Source organism: Enhydra lutris, unplaced genomic scaffold, assembly GCF_002288905.1.
Source record: "Enhydra lutris kenyoni isolate GAN:26980312 unplaced genomic scaffold, ASM228890v2 scaffoldscaffold59, whole genome shotgun sequence".
Lineage (NCBI taxonomy): Eukaryota > Metazoa > Chordata > Mammalia > Carnivora > Mustelidae > Enhydra > Enhydra lutris.
Window position 1 is genome coordinate 11776567 of NW_019154143.1, and position 16238 is coordinate 11792804.

At 35.5% G+C, this 16238-nt stretch overlaps 1 protein-coding gene across 2 annotated transcripts in view; it reads left to right on the top strand.

The window, feature by feature from the left end:
• Positions 1-13984, top strand: part of LOC111158478 (zinc finger CCCH-type containing 6) — a 60024-nt gene extending 46040 nt beyond the window's left edge. Inside the window, exons 6-12 of one of the 2 annotated variants that reach the window (XM_022520519.1) lie at positions 2572-2688; positions 3320-3431; positions 4133-4242; positions 4650-4903; positions 6198-6694; positions 7446-7679; positions 11163-13984. In XM_022520519.1, the coding sequence (XP_022376227.1) occupies positions 2572-2688; positions 3320-3431; positions 4133-4242; positions 4650-4903; positions 6198-6694; positions 7446-7679; positions 11163-12631 (2793 nt within the window). In that variant the 3' untranslated portion in view covers positions 12632-13984. The remainder of the gene's footprint in view (positions 1-2571; positions 2689-3319; positions 3432-4132; positions 4243-4649; positions 4904-6197; positions 6695-7445; positions 7680-11162) is intronic. The other variant, XM_022520520.1, reaches the window with a different exon arrangement.
• The last annotated feature ends 2254 nt before the right edge of the window (positions 13985-16238 follow it).

Consider the following 16238-nt stretch of genomic DNA (forward strand, 5'->3'; position numbering starts at 1 on the left):
ACAGAACAAGCAAATGTTTGATAGGTTTTAAGAACTTATTTAGTCTGTTGGCCATAAAACCTCTTAATTTTTTTTTGTATTTATAACACCTGTTACATTTTCTGTAAATACATATTATTTTGCCGGCAAATCTTTTCATTCCCTCTTCCTTATATATTTCAAAAAGATTTTTGTGCTCTTGTTTCTTATGCCAGTATAATACATCTTCTAGAGGAAGTACATTTTGAAATAACCAAGTAGATAATTTAGTTTTCCCTATCTTCGTCTTTCCTTTCTCTCCCTCTTTTTTCCCCTCCCTCTTTCTTGAATTGTATTTTCTTTTTATTTATTTTATTTTATTTATTTATTTGAGAAGGAGGGAGAGAGAGAATGAGAGAGAGAGAGAGAGAACATGAGAAGGGGCAGGGTCAGAGGGAGAAGCAGACTCCGTGCCAAGCAGGGAGCCAGATGCGGACTTGATCCCATGACTCCAGGATCATGATCTGAGCCAAGGCAGTCGTTTAACCAACTGAGCCATCCAGGAGCCCTGAATTGTGTTTTCTTAGAGGTAGTATAATACAGTGCAAAGAGTTCTATCTACCCTGACTGCTGACTCACCATATGACCCTTGGCAAGTCACTAATTTCTCTAATGTTCACTTTTCACATTTGTCTAGTGAGGGTGATGAACTAAATGATTTCTGTGGTTCTTCCAACTCCTTTGTTACAAGAGATCTTAATGGTAGAGGACATTCACGTTGCTTCTGTAGGCTTAGACTTAAAAGATCAGATCTTCTAGGCATGTTATTTTCTCCTAAAATTTTATTATTAAAGTTTCTTTAGATTTTTTAGAATATCTTCATTATAATTAGGTTTCTCATGGTTATGGATACTGATACACATTCTACTCATTTAAACTAAACTAAACTAAAAAACAAAACAGAAAAACCCATAACCCTCTATTAAAACAAGGAGGCACATCATTAGAAAGTCATAGAATGAATTATTGATGAAATATAGGTACAACTTGGTGCATTTTTCAGGGTGGTTTTGGATTTTTTTGGTGATTACCTAATATTTTACTTTTTAATTTCAGTTATATTCTTCTAGTTGGCCTGTTGATTTTGTATAATGCATTCTCCTGGACTTCCTATTTTCTTATATCTACTTGCTCTAAATGAGCCTGGAAATAGAAAATGTTTGTGAGCCAAATTTACATAAATTTAAGACATTTTAAATGATCTGATCAGAGAATAGCATAAACAATTTTATTGTGTTTTTCCTGAGGCAATTTGGGTATACTTACATATTTTTTAAAAACCTATAGGATTATCTGTGTTCTTGGTATTTTGTACTTTTTCCCCAGAATTCTTATAGTAAAACATATATTTCAAATGCGAGCACTGAGGATCAGATTTAAGTCTAGCCATCTTTTGCCTCAAGTGGTTGCTGTGAGGCAATTTCCTATTTTCAGTATGTTGTGTTTTGTTCTCCATCTCCTAGCAAACTGAAGGAAAGGGAAACAAATCAGATTAGAAAGGCAAATAGTTATTGTGAACCCCTGCTATATAAAAAGTATGATGCATACCGGGTGTTTGAAAAACAGTGCTATTTTATAGAGCTCATGAATGTAAGTCCTTAGCCTGGCTAAGCCTCATACTCTTGTTACTCAGTTTTCTTGTACTCAGCAAAAGTTGAACAGGGGTCTAAGGAGAAGTAAGGAAAGCAAGTAGGGCTGTGAGATTTTCTACCATATACTTCTTTTTGTTATTTTTTAAAAGTTTAAAGAAATACATCCTCCCTCCTTTTTTTTTTTTCTTTCCTAAAGGAAGTACAGAATAACCACACATGCAAAAAATCTCTGATTTTTTTGGAGATCCATCTAGAGATATACACTCTTAAATGTGGGGATATATTCTTTGAGTCTTTTATCCTTTGTCTTTATTATTATAACATTCAGATCAGTTTTCCACTTAGTAAAGTATCGTGAACATTTTCTTATGTTCCTAAATTGTCACTCCATCTCATCGGTTTGTAATGATTACATACTAATCTATCACTGACCTACATCATAATGTATTTGACTGGTCTCATCATTTGGGATGGGTAATTTCTAGTTATCTTTCTGTTTGTTTTATCATTCAAAGTAATTCTGCAGTAATTATTTTCATGAATAAAGTATGTGTGCCTCCCTGATAATTCCTTCAGAATACTCCTGAAAAGTACAAATTTTGTCAAACAGTATGGGTATTACAAATCTTTTATAACATAGCTATCAGCAAATCACAAGAAAGCACATTTAACATCTTTGCCAACAAGTATTATTGTTAATTTTCAGGCTTTTCATAATTTTATTTTTAAAAAGTAGTTGTACTTCCTCATTAAAATAGAAATAGGTTCTTTGCAACCACTAGTAGCAATGAGCAGTGTATTAGAAGCCTGTCTCTGCAAATAAATGAATAGTATCTGAATGTCCACTCTTGACCATTTTAAATAGTAATTTGTACTGCTTTCCTAATCCATTTGACTGTCCATTTTAGTACATATTTAATATTTTATATGTTGTATTCAAATGAATTTTTCTTTCTTACAGTATAGTAAACCAGGGAAAAAATGGAAGGTTATGACTCAGGAATTCATTAATCAGCACACAGTGGAACACAAAGGAAAACAAATCTGTAAATACTTTCTGGAAGGGAGATGTATTAAGGTAAATTTGGGGAGATATCATAAAGAATTTTAACTTCCACAATAATCTTTAAAATGTAAAGTCTTTTTAGGGCGTGGTTAGTTTTTTTTTTTTTTTTTCATTTCTCATACACTTGTAATTATAAAGCTGGTTCTTCAAAGTGTATCTTCAAAGTGTGTCTTTGGAAATACTGTACATCGGAGCGTACTTAATTCTGTTCTGGGACACATAATACAATTTGTTGAACCCAGATTTTATTTAACAAACACAAAATGCTGACTCTGTGGCAAGTACTGTTTAAAGTGGATTATTAATATTAAATGTTTTAATCTTTACAGCAACCCTATGAATTAGGTACTGTTAATAGCCCCATTTTAAACATGGCCAAACCAAGAGGTTAAATAAGTGTCCCTAGTGGCTCAACTAGAAACGGTGAGTGCTGGTGGAACCCGGGCAGTAGGCTCTGAGGCCATGCTCTTGGTGCTACCTCTGCCTCTGTGCATAGCCACACCCACTGACTTGGGCAAGACTTCCAAGAGATTGTTTGAATTATTATTAGATCATTATTTAAACACTGAAGATATGGCCGTAGTTCCACCATGAAACACCATAGAGAAAATTCAATTGTTTCTTTTTTTCTCTTTTGTGACAGGGAGATCAGTGTAAATTTGATCATGATGCAGAGTTGGAGAAGAGAAAGGAGATCTGCAAGTTTTATTTACAAGGATATTGTACCAAAGGAGAGAACTGCATTTATATGCATAATATCCTTTATTAAAAAGATGTTAACCAAAATATTGAGGTTATAAAACATTACTGAGGTTTTTCAAAATCCCTAGAAAACCTACTTTGGTTTTAAATTTAAAATAGCATCTGCTATGGTCATAGGACTTTTTCCTCTTGATCTTGTCAAAGTGTTGATTACAATAATAAATTTCCTAAAACCCCTCAGGAATTCCCTGAATGTAAGCCACCTGAAAATGGCATATTTTTCAATAAACTTCTGGATTTAATATTTTCTTTAGAAGTTTAAAATTTGTTTCCAAAATCATGAGGTAGCTTAGCTTATAGTTTTCATGTTGGGATATTTGACTTTAATGTGATATATCGAGCCCCTTTATTTCCTTTATAGATATAAGCTCTTGCTACAAAATTTATTTGCTCTGTCTACAATTTTTATTGTGGGAAGTAACAGAACTTACATTATTGAAATACTATTGTATTTGCTATAACAATTATTTTTTCTTTAAAATATTTTCTAGCTTAATATAGTAAGGAAGATTAAAATCTTTGAATGTTTTGCTGCATAATTGAAATATTTCATCTTAAAAATTATCTGACATGTATAAAAAATTCAGTACAATATATAGTAATACAGTCTTATTGACTCAGCACTGATATGTTTTGGATTTCAAAGTATTAGAGTTTGATGTCACTTGGTCTGTTCCTTAATATTTTTATTTACATGAATTTCCGTGTAAGTTCTACCATAGTGGAGCAAAATGTTACCAAGGAGACAACTGTAAATTTTCACATGATGATCTGACTAAAGAAACAAAGAAACTTTTGGACAAAGTAAGTAATATTTTTGCACTTCAGTTATTTCTTAGGTCTCATCACAGAGTCATTTGTCTTGAATCATATTTTATAAATCATATTTCAGAAAAGTCGCCTGAGAAATCAAGGATTTGTTATTTTATGTTTTAATCTATGAGCGTAGTATGTTAGAAAAGCAGAAGTATTAGGAATTAAAATCTTTCATTCTTACCCTTGTTCTGCCATTAAAAAGCTAATGTACTTTGAGAAATATCTTTTACCACTTTGAACCTTATTATCAAAAATGAGTTAGCTCTCTCTGACCCATTTTGACTTCAGAATGATATTTTTCTAATAACAAAACTGGTTTATTGAAGTCTTCACAGTTTTTAAATGTAAGGAAGAAAGCTTGTTTTGGAATAGTAATCTTTGCCAATCATTTTTAGGTGTTGAACACTGAAGAAGAAGCCACAAATGAAGATGAACGAGAATTAGAAGAACTTAGAAAACGGGGCATAACTCCTCTTCCCAAACCACCTCCAGGAGTTGGGCTTCTCCCAACTCCACCAGAACATTTTCCCTTTTCTGATCCTGAAGATGATTTTCAGACAGATCTCTCTGATGATTTCAAGAAAATCCCATCTCTTTTTGAAATAGTTGTAAAACCTACTGTGGATTTAGCACATAAGATTGGGAAGAAGTAAGTTAAAATCTTCAAAAATGGCATCATTTTCCCCCTAAAATTTCCTACTGAGAAACTAACTTGTATTCCATGTTAATCATGTAATTAAACTTAGGTAGAGATAGCAGATACCTGGCATTCACCCCAAATGCTCTTCCTGCTTTCCTTTGTCTCTGTCCCCTGCTGCATACCATCAGTGCTTCTCTCTGTGGAATCCTTAACAGCTTTAAAAACCTCTCCACAGAGTAACCCTGAGAGACACTGCCCTGTGGCTGGAATTGGTATGTCTCCCAATTCATTAGTAGGCTACATTTGGCATTGATAACATCTTCAAATAGTGGCATTAGCATGTCTCCAAAATATTTGATTCTTTTAGAGAAATTTTTCCTTAGGCTATTAGAGGAAAACCTTTGGTAAGCTGGATCCAGATTTGCATTTTCTAACAACACCATTCCAGTCCTGCTGCCCTTTCCCAGAGTCTGTGCACCTGGGCTGCAAGTCCCACTGTAGATTATTTTAACCCTGAACACTCAGAAAATCAGTGAGATCTCAGTAAATGAGGAACAAGAAATTGACAGGAAATGTGAACCATTAAAATTATTTCTCTTAAGGTCAAGAAGAAGATAAGTATGTCCATTGTTTGGCTAATACTGTAGATCGGATGCTAGCCAATGCAAAAAGAGAAAGACATAATAGATATAAAGATAGAAATGGAGAGGCAAAAAAAAGAAAGAAAGAAATGGAGAGGGAACTCATTTTTGGGGCAGTCTCCCTTGATAGACCTGAAGGAATCAACTGACAAAACTATTAGAAATAGTAACTTAAATTAGTAAGATGTCCAGAAAGAAGAACAACACCCAAAACCTAAAGGTCTTTTTATATGCTGACAGTAATCCATTAGAAATTGAAAAGGTGTGTGTTTATATAGTATAATTCTAATTTTGTTATATTTTAGAAAAGGTCCATGTATGCCTAGAAAAAAGTCTAACCAAAAAATATTAACTAACCAAAAAATATTTCTGTGGGTGGCAGGATTAGAGGTGATTCTTACTTATCTTTGCCCTTTTCTGTATTTTTCAAAATAGCTGTAAGCTTTAGAACAGCTGATAGTGTCTATTGATTAAGACTATGGGCTAAAATGAAGGCAAGATGCATCTACTGGCGTTTTTATTTGGAGATAATGTAGAATAAACTGCTTCTTAAAAACATATTCTGATACAAAAAAACACACTTAACCATACATATTTAAAATATAACATTCTTGTTTGCCTCTTTTCTTTGAACTAAGAAATATTATTCTTTATGTCTACAGGCCACCAGCATTTTATAACAGTGCCTCACCACCAGGACCACAGTTTCAGGAAAGCAGCCCACATCCTCAACATATCTATAGTTCTGGATCAAGTCCGGGTCCTGGACCTAATATGTCTCAGGGACACAGTAGTCCTGTGATGCACCCGGGGTCCCCCGGACATCATCAATGCGCCGCAGTGCCACACAGCCCACCTTTGCCGCCTGCTCCGCCTGGAATTTTAGGTCCTCACAGTCAAGCTGGAGTACTTGTTCAACCAGATACACCTTTGACACCACAGAATATGAGTGGTGCTTACCATTGCTCGGGCTTTCCAGAACACATGATGAAAGTACCCAGAGAGAATCACTGTTCTCCAGGTTCCTCATACCTGCAAAGTCCTGGTGAAATGCAGCTCAACACCAGTTATGAGTCCCTACAAAACCCAGCTGAATTTTATGATAATTACTATTCACAGCATGCTGTACCTAATTTTCAGCCACCTAGTAACTCTGGTGGTAAGTTTACCTTTTCAAATAACTCATTTTTAATTGTTTTTAAGCTTTTCTTTTCTTTTTTTTTTTTTAAGATTATATTTATTTATTTGACAGAGACACAGCAAGAGAGGGAACATAAGCAGGGGGAGTGGGAGAGGGAGAAGCAGGCTTTCCGCTGAGCAGGGAGCCTGATGCGGGGCTTGATCCCAGGACTCTGGGATTATGACCTGAGCCGAAGGCATACGCTTAACGACTGAGCCACCCAGGCGCCCGACTCATTTTTAATTTAAAATCTTTGGTGTTCTCTATTTTTCATTAAAAACATGATAAGAATGTGTGTTTTTAATAAAGCTAAGTAAAATGTAATGAAATTGAAGCCATAAAATATATTTTAAATTTAACCAAACATTTGCTACACCAGAACTTTAGATAGCTTTAAAAAAAATATTTACAATTGGGTGCTCACGTGGCTCAGTCGGTTAAGAGTCCCAAGTTTTCATTTCAGCTCAGGTCATAAGCTCCGGGTCATGAGACGAGCCCTGCGTCCAGCTCCACGCTCAGCATGGAATCTGCTTGCCCCTGCCTCTCCCCTCAATGCTCTCTTTCTCTAAAATAAAATAATATCTTTAAAAAAACATTTACAATCACATAGTAATACGGTAATCAAATATAGTTACTATTAAAGCTTCATTTTCTTGTAATTGACCGTGGCACTCTCTAGTGGAGTTCAGTGCTAAATCAGTGTCTGTGTCTTTCTGTGTTACGTGTATAGATGGGTTGTGGCATGTTGACTTTGCCCAGCATCAGCCTCCCATTGTTCAAGACTCCCCTAACTGTGGGAGTGGATCTGATGGCAGCAGCAGCACGACAGGCCACGGCCCCCTGCCTGCCCCAGGCCTCCTCCCTGCAGTGCAGAGAGCTCTTTTTGTCAGACTTACTCAGAAGTACCAAGAAGAAGATGAACCAAGCAGCACCCAACCTCAAAGGGCACCAAGCAAGGACGAAGGTGTGTCAGTTGTTATGGTAGCATCTTACTTTGGAATTACCCAGTTCCTGAAATGCTCTTGAATAGGTTAAAATTTGAAAAATTAGTTCCTTTGAACTATCTATTCTACTTCCAGCTTACCTTGTAGCTTCTATCTGCTTGGAATTGGTCATGGTTTCAGTGTCATTAATGCTCTAGTACTTAATTGCAAAGAATTTTACCTGAAGCAGTGAGTAGATCTGAAGCTATAGTGTGAGGCCTGGCTGAAGCCCTTTTTATGGAAGAAGGAAATAAAACAGGAACCAGACATCTTCCAGTGTAGAAATTTTGACTTCTAGCCCAAGTTTAAAATGATTCAGTTATTAGAGTTTTTATGGGCATAGGTTGTATTCTACTATATTATGAAGGAATATTATTTTTAACATAAAAGATTATGTGGAAACCTCAAGTTTACCTTAGTATTTTTGATATTGATAAGTATATAACAGTTACTTCATTCAGTTGAGGAGAGAAAGCTTAACACATCCAGTTCTTCTTATGAATTACAGAATTGATATGTTTGCCCACTTTCTTGTGTGTGTGTATTTTTTTTTTAATTTTTATTTATTTATTTATTTGATAGAGATCACAAGTAGGCAGAGAGGCACGCAGAGAGAGAGGAGGAAGAAGCAGGCTCCCCGCCAAGAGCCCGATGCGGGGCTCGATCCCAGGACCCTGGGACCATGACCTGAGCCAGAGACAGAGGCTTTAACCCACTGAGCCACCCAGACGCCCCTTTATTTTTTTTTTTTAATTAAGTAAATTGCATGGCCAACATGGGGCTCAAACCCACGACCCAAGACCAGGAGTCTCATGCTCCACCAGCTCAGCCAGCCAGGTGCCCATTTGCCTACTCTTAAGCATAAAATTTATAAATATGTAAAACTGGGTAACATTAGGTAGCTACAAGCTATTATATAAACATCTGTTACCTTTTCAAAGAAGGTAGCATTAACACTTCATTTATTTAACATCACAGGGAAATTAGGGATTCCTAATAAGTTCGTTTTCTATACAATTTATGTTTGCTTCTTAAAGTGCTTAAACTTAAAAAAAATTTTTAATGATTATCTTTCTATAAAGTCTTAGATTTACATTTTCATAAATAAGAAAATTTATAGTTTTTCTGGATATAAAATTTTGTACTATAGTAATATAATTGGTGATGTTTTATGAAGGTTTTTTTCTCTGTATCCAGAAAAAATCTTGAATGGCTAGGTTTTTTAAAGAATTTAAATTCAGTTAATTAACATATAGTGTATTATTAGTTTCAGAGGTAAAGTTCAGTGATTCATCAGTTGTATATAACACCCACTGCTCATTATATCGTGTGCACTCCTTAATGCCTGTTACCCAATTACCCTGTCCTCCCCACTCCCCTCCCCTCTGGCAGCCCTGTTTTTTTCCTATAATTAAGAGTCTCTTATGGTTTGTCTCTCTGATTTCATCTTGTTTTATTTTTCCCACCCTTCCCCTGTGCTCCTCTGTTTTGTTTCTTAAATTCCACATATGAGTGAGATTATATAATTGTCTTTAGCTGATTGATTTCACTTAGTATAATACCCTGTAGTTCCATCCACATCATTATAAATGGTAAGATTTCATTCTTTTTGATGGCTAAGTAATAGTCCATGGTGTGTGTGTGTGTGCGCGCGCGCCATATCCTCTTTATCCATTCATCTGTCAATGGACTTCTGGGCTCTTTCCACAGTTTGGCTATTGTGGACATTGCTGCTATAAACATTGGGGTGCAGGTGCCCCTTTGGATCACTACATTTGTATCTTTGGATAAATACCTAGTAGTGAACAGCTAGATTTTTGTGTGTGTGTTCGTGTTCATTTTTATAAATTGTAGTGCCCTTATAATTTTAATCTCTCCTTTGATAAAAAGCTGAAAAAGCTGTTAACTGTCATTTCTTATCTAATATCTCCTTTTCATTGGCCTACCCTTCGGTCTGCTTTCCTTCTCATTCCAGAAATGATTGAAGATGGCTTATGAAATATATTGATAAGAAAGGCAAAATAAAATAGCATCTTCCTTTTGTGGGTCAGATTTGGATCATCTTACATATTTGGATCAAGTAACAAATTCTGTGAGAAATGAATTGCTATGCAGAAATATTTAAAATAATGGCAACAGGTTAAAGTTAATCACTAGTTCAGCTTTGGTCTTCCCAAGGTCAAAGTGAGGAAGAAAAGAGATCTAGTGTCTAGTAGTTTTTTCTGACACTGACACCGAAATATGAGTGAAACTTTTTTCCATTGGGTTGGGGTACCTGGCTGCCTGAGTCAGTGGAGCATAAGACTCTTGATGCTTGGGGTTGTGAGTTCAAGTCCCACTTTGGTTGGAGAGATTCCTTAAAAAGAAAACTTTAAAAACAAGCCAAAACTTTTTTCTGCTGTGATATATAGTCTATATGATTTTAAGCCATAATTCCACCCTAAATATCAATTCCTGTTTTGTAACTCTGTTCAAACTAAGTGTGTAACACTGAAATTATGTGTAGTAGAAACGTGCTAGTGAGCAGTGAGATGAGTTAAATGAGAATATGCCCAATATTCTATTAATCCATGACATTCTAGGACACATACATATGTGTGTGTTTGTGTGTATGTGTGTTACCAAGTCAGAGTCAACATATGTATGTTTTTTTTAACATATGTATGTTTTAATGGAAAGGAAGGTCTGTCTCCTGTAGCATCAGTTTATAATCCCTGCTGTACTACTAGAAAGAACACCTCTGACAGTTAAGATTCTTAACAGGGTGTCTAACACACTAGGGTTAAATATAAGCCTTTAGGAGTACGGCCCAAAGTGTTCCCATAAAGTTAAAGTATATAAATTTCAGGATTTAGTTTTGTTATTTTTACTTTAAAATGTTTAAATAGCTAATATATTCACATATGTCAAGCATCTAGAAATATAATAAGCTATAGATGAAAAATCTCTACCTCATCCCTCATTTGCTTGTTTCCCAATGCTCCCTTAACCAGTACTTCATTGTTTTGTTTTCTTTCCAGATTTTTTAAAAATATTGCATCCTTGTTATCTCAATAAATCCAGAGCTACAAAGCTTAAGTATTACTTAAATTAAAGAGATCCAAAACATTTTAGTATTCTTTTCCAAGAGTATTTTCCCTCCTTCCCCAATTCTGTCATGCCACACCTACTCTCAGTTCCCTTTTGGCCAATCCGAATAAAAGGTCCTGCCTTCTCCCTGACCAGAAGGACGCTACACATATTCTAATATCACACCTCTTTCTCTATAGAGTATGATGACTAAATTGATTATTGTCATTCCACATCTAATTTTACTCCAGTGTTGAAACTCTGGCATTTCTCTGATGCATTTTCTTGAAGTTAGACTACACTTATTCTAGAAATATTGCATGTTTTTTGATTATCTTAATTAAGGTAAAATATGAATGCTTCATTCTTTACAATAAGTTTTTATCTGCATTTAGATGATACTGTTAACTGGTATTCCAGTAGTGAAGAGGAAGAAGGAAGCAGTGTGAAGTCAATACTGAAAACATTACAGAAACAAACAGAAACTTTAAGGAATCAGCAACAGCCTTCCACAGATCTCAGCACTCCTACTGACCCAAGACTCGCTAAAGAGAAAAGCAAAGGAAACCAAGTTGTTGACCCTAGACTTAGGACTATCCCAAGGCAAGACGTGAGAAAATCCTCTGAGTCTGCCCCACTGGATCTTAGACTAGCGTGGGATCCCAGGAAATTGAGAGGGAATGGAAGCGGTCATGTAGGATCTTCTGTTGGTGGAACAAAGTTTGATTCGCATCATGCAAATCCCGGCTCCGTCAAACACAAAAGAGGAGATGATGATGATGAAGATACAGAAAGAGAATTGAGAGAAAAAGCTTTCTTAATACCTTTGGATTCTTCCCCTGGCATAATGCTCCAGGATCCGAGGTCACAGCTGAGGCAGTTCAGTCACATTAAAATGGATATTATCCTAACCAAACCCAACTTCGCAAAACACATCGTGTGGGCTCCAGAAGACTTACTTCCAGTCCCTTTACCTAAACCTGACCCAGTATCTTCAATCAATTTACCTCTGCCCCCTCTTATAGCTGACCAGAGGCTCAGTAGGTTGTGGAATACAAAAAGCGATCTTCATCAGAACACAGTGCCCACTGATCCAAAATCAGCAGCCAAAGTCAAAGTGAACACCGCAAACAGAGAAGGCTACCTAGAACAATTTGGAGACCTGCATAGTTCAGGAAGTAAATTAGGAGATCCTAGGCTGCAAAAAAATTTTGATCCTAGACTTCATAGACTGCACAGTACAGAGTCTCACCCAGCGGTTATGAAGGACTCACATACATTAAAGGGCACCCCTCACTTAGCCAGATCTAACCCTGCTTCGTCGCAGCCCTCAGGGGCCACGACTAGCAGTTCCGGGCCGGGGGCCTTGCCTCCATATGCCCCTAAACTCTCCTCTTCAGCTGGCCTTCCCCTGGGAACCCCAAGTTCAGTTCTTAGTGGTATTAGTTTGTATGACCCTAGGGAGCATGCTTCATCATCTGCGTCAGAGTTAGCAACAGAAAATACAGAGAACCCGAAAAAAAGTGGTGGTTTAAAAAGTAGTGACAAAACTGAGCCTTCTCCTGGAGAAGCAGTCCTGCCACAGAAAACCAGTGCAAATGTGGAAGTCGCCGTGGATGGGCCGGCTGACCCACAGGCAGACACCCTCAGGAGTCCTGGTATGGTTCAGGTCCCAGCAGTGCACAGTCTTCCTATTCAGGCATTAACAGGCTTAATTAGACCGCAGTACAGCGATCCAAGGCAGTCCAGGCAGCCAGGGCATACGAGTCCCACCCCGGAGAGTGATCCCAGTAGAGAACCAGATGACAAGTCTCTGAAAGAGGTTTTTAAAACTTTTGATCCGACCGCTTCACCATTTTGTTAGCTATCGTGTAATTAAGCAATTCTTTTCACTCTGTGACTATTGCAGTCTTCTGCTGTTTTGTAACTGGTTTACCTCTATAGTTTATTTATTTTTAAATTATAAATACTTTTCAGCTGCTAGTATCAGAACCACATGAAGTTATATCCTCTAAAGCCTGTGGTATTTTATATAATATTTTTATAACTTTAAGAGACTGTAGTAATTGATATAGAAACCTATATATCATGTTAGTTTCGGTAAAAGTACTTTTATCGTAAATAACCCATCATGAACTTGACACTCTGCCCAAATATATGCCAGTCGTCTTTCATAATCAATGTTTAGATAAATGATTACCACTTTTATATGGTTGTTAGTTTCAAGCAATATGATGTACATTACTTTTGAGCAACAGTATTTTGACTAGGATCTTCTCTGTCGACAGAACTGATTAATATGTAATGCTAACTGCTAACTAAAATGTAAAATGAAGTAAAGAAAACATTTTTAAAATCACAGCAGAGCAGTTCGTGTTTAAGGGCATCACTTTTATTAGTATTGGCAATATTGTGTAAATGAAGCATTTGAATGTCCTATCTTTTAAAAGTATTTTATTGTATACTGTATCATAGAAGTTGGAGATACATAGATTGTTTTTGCTAAAGTGAAATATTCCCCAAGTTCTCTAACATAACTTTTTAAATTTAATTTTTCATATTAAATAGTTATGAGTTCTTCCTGTTACATTGTGATGTTTATGTGTCTCAATGTTTTTGTCGTTAGCAGCATAATTTATATTCCGTTTTCAAATGACATAGCTGTGATAATTGTATTCATCATGACTTTGGTAATTTTTAACAAACTTTTAAAAGATCCAGTGACAGTCTGTAGCGATTATTGCATTGGTAATGTTTTAAATGTCCAGGTTCTATATTTTAAATAGCGAGAAAACACAAGAGATGGTATAATCAACTGTATATGGCTACCAATAAAGAATCTCTTTCAGATCTCTCCTGACTGGCATTCTGTAACAGAAGAGACTGCCTGGTATTTTAAGTATTTAATGTCCTCATAGTTGGAAATCTCTTAAATTGATTAGAAATTTCATTTTGATGAAAAATAATTTGTATTCATTCTTGTGTCTTTTGTGCAGTATATAAGTAATGGCAGCCCTATTTGTTTTATACAGATTTATAACGGAAAGTAAGTATTACACTCATATTCATATCTTGAACTAGATGTGTGTGACTATGTTTGCTGGTAATGGCTCCGATAAGTAACTTGAGATGGAGCATTTCACTGTAAAAGATAATGAAAGTAAAGGAAATTGGTCCTTGGATGAAAATAGCTATGCTTGAGAAGTGATTTTAGAAGTTTATGGCAAAATATTTCTGTGGGAACCTACATTCAGCTAGCATATGATTTAATATTAATGTATATTTTTCTATTCTTTTTTTTTTTTTTTTGCTTTGATTCCGTACTTAAATGATGTTGCAGCTAAGTGAACAGGAACTCTGCTCACAGTGAACTAATGGTTCATTGTGTTCTGAGTGGAATGAGTGGAAGGACAGTTGTTCAAGGGGATGCGAATTTTTACTATTTATACTTTGGTTACATTGTTGCCTAAAATGGCTCTGGATAACATTTTTGGGTTTAAAAAATGTACTTTAAAGCCACCATAGAAAGTATTTCCTGATTTACTGTCCACATGAACTTTTATTGTTAACTGAAAAGTAAATAAATGGTTAAAATTGACAGAAAAAAGTGGTGTGTTTGTGTGTGTGTGTATACACACATACACTTCTATGCATACAAATATATAATATTTATCAGGAAAAAAATCAGTAAAATTGCTGAATTTTAGTTAATTAAATTGAAATTTTTAGCGAATCTTTAATTCCCCCTTATATTTTATAATTACATTAAGTAATAATGTTCATATTTTAAATATCATACAAAAAAGATAATTTGGCTTGTTAAAGATCCAAATAGAATCCAAATTCTTAACAGAAGATCCTTTTTACTTAAGAGAGATGTTGAAAGATTATTAAAAAATAAGGTTTAAAAATGAATGCAAATTATCATGTCCATTTGTTCAATATTCTTGAGTCTCTATTATGTCAGCTAGTGTCCTAGAGGCTATTTTATAAGAAAGTGTGGGCATAGTTTCAAATTTAACAATATATTTTATATGAAAATGTTTTATTTATGTTTAAAATAATTATTTTAGTTTGTGGTCTTTTTTAATTGAGATAACTTTAGCTTAGGGGGTAGTCTATTGTATCCTGTCAGTTTAGATTATTTTAATCTTCTTTTTTTCTTTTTCTCACCAAAATTTAATAAGTAGCCCTTTTTCCTGATGAATGAGGTCCTCTTTAAGATGAATCAGTATTTGTTAGAATCCATGTAAGTTGATTTACACTAGCACACTGGAAAATACTTTGTGTCCCTGTTCTTATAAGCCAGGCATTTACAGGTAACAGAAATAACTTGTGCTCTAGAAGAGTCTGGATGAGACTCATTGATTGAGGTGTAACTTAACTATTCATACTGATTTATGACAGAAGGTTTATACCTGTTTACTGTGATGTCGAGTAGAATGGGATATATCAGTGTGTTGAATTGGATACCCAGGTGACCACAATTTAGTTTGGGCAACTACTTTCCCACATTTTATATTTAGTTTTTGCTCCAAACTCCTGTCTCAGGAGCTTTCCCAGTTAGGACCTCATTCTGAACCTGAAAGTAAACCAAATACTGGAGTGATTTCAAATTTTGCTTCAGCAATTATGTCTGCTTCTGTAGGGACCCCGGTGTTAACCCAGCTGCGTGTGCCAAACCCCAGAATTAGGTTGCAACTGAAGTAGCCTAATTATGGGATGATGTTTGCTTCAGTTTCTGTGTGTCTTTTACCCTACCATAAGGACTAGTTTTCCTTGCTTGTCCTGCTTATTTTTAGAGTGGAAGAACAGTTGATTAGTAAAGAAATCCTGTATAAGTGTACATATAAGCCACTTCACTCAATTAATTGGAAGAAATAGAGGAAAGAAGGAGAACTCAGGAGGGCTGGTGGCCTAAACATAATAAATTCATATTCTTGTTCTGAAGTGATTTGTAGGTGTTTTTTTCTCAATGTCCAGTTCCTTATCTGTGAAATGGGTATAATTTTGACTGCTCACAGACTTGCTGTAAGGAGTGAATGAATTATAAAAGTATTTTTAAATGTAAAATTGGTTTATAACTTTTATGGACATAAACATTACACTTCCACTAGGGTGCATTAAGCTGTACAAATTCCAAATAACATGATTTGTGTGGTTTACCAATTTTATGTTGTTTCAGATGATATATATTGAAGACACAATAGGATTGCGTGAGAAGTTGTTTTAGAGAATACGAACCCATCAAGTTAGCAATTCCCTTTAACATTTTGTGTGTTGTTAGTAAGACATAGGACTTTCGTAATTTATAGCTGTATGGACTTGTAGCGTCTGTGCAAGATCTGACTGCCCATTTTATACAAGTTGGATATTGATGGAGGGTTAAAAATGCTATGACAGTCCATATTGCATGGTGTATTTGCTTCAATTATAGCATGTGTCGTATAGGCAGAGTGGCCAGTGTATTC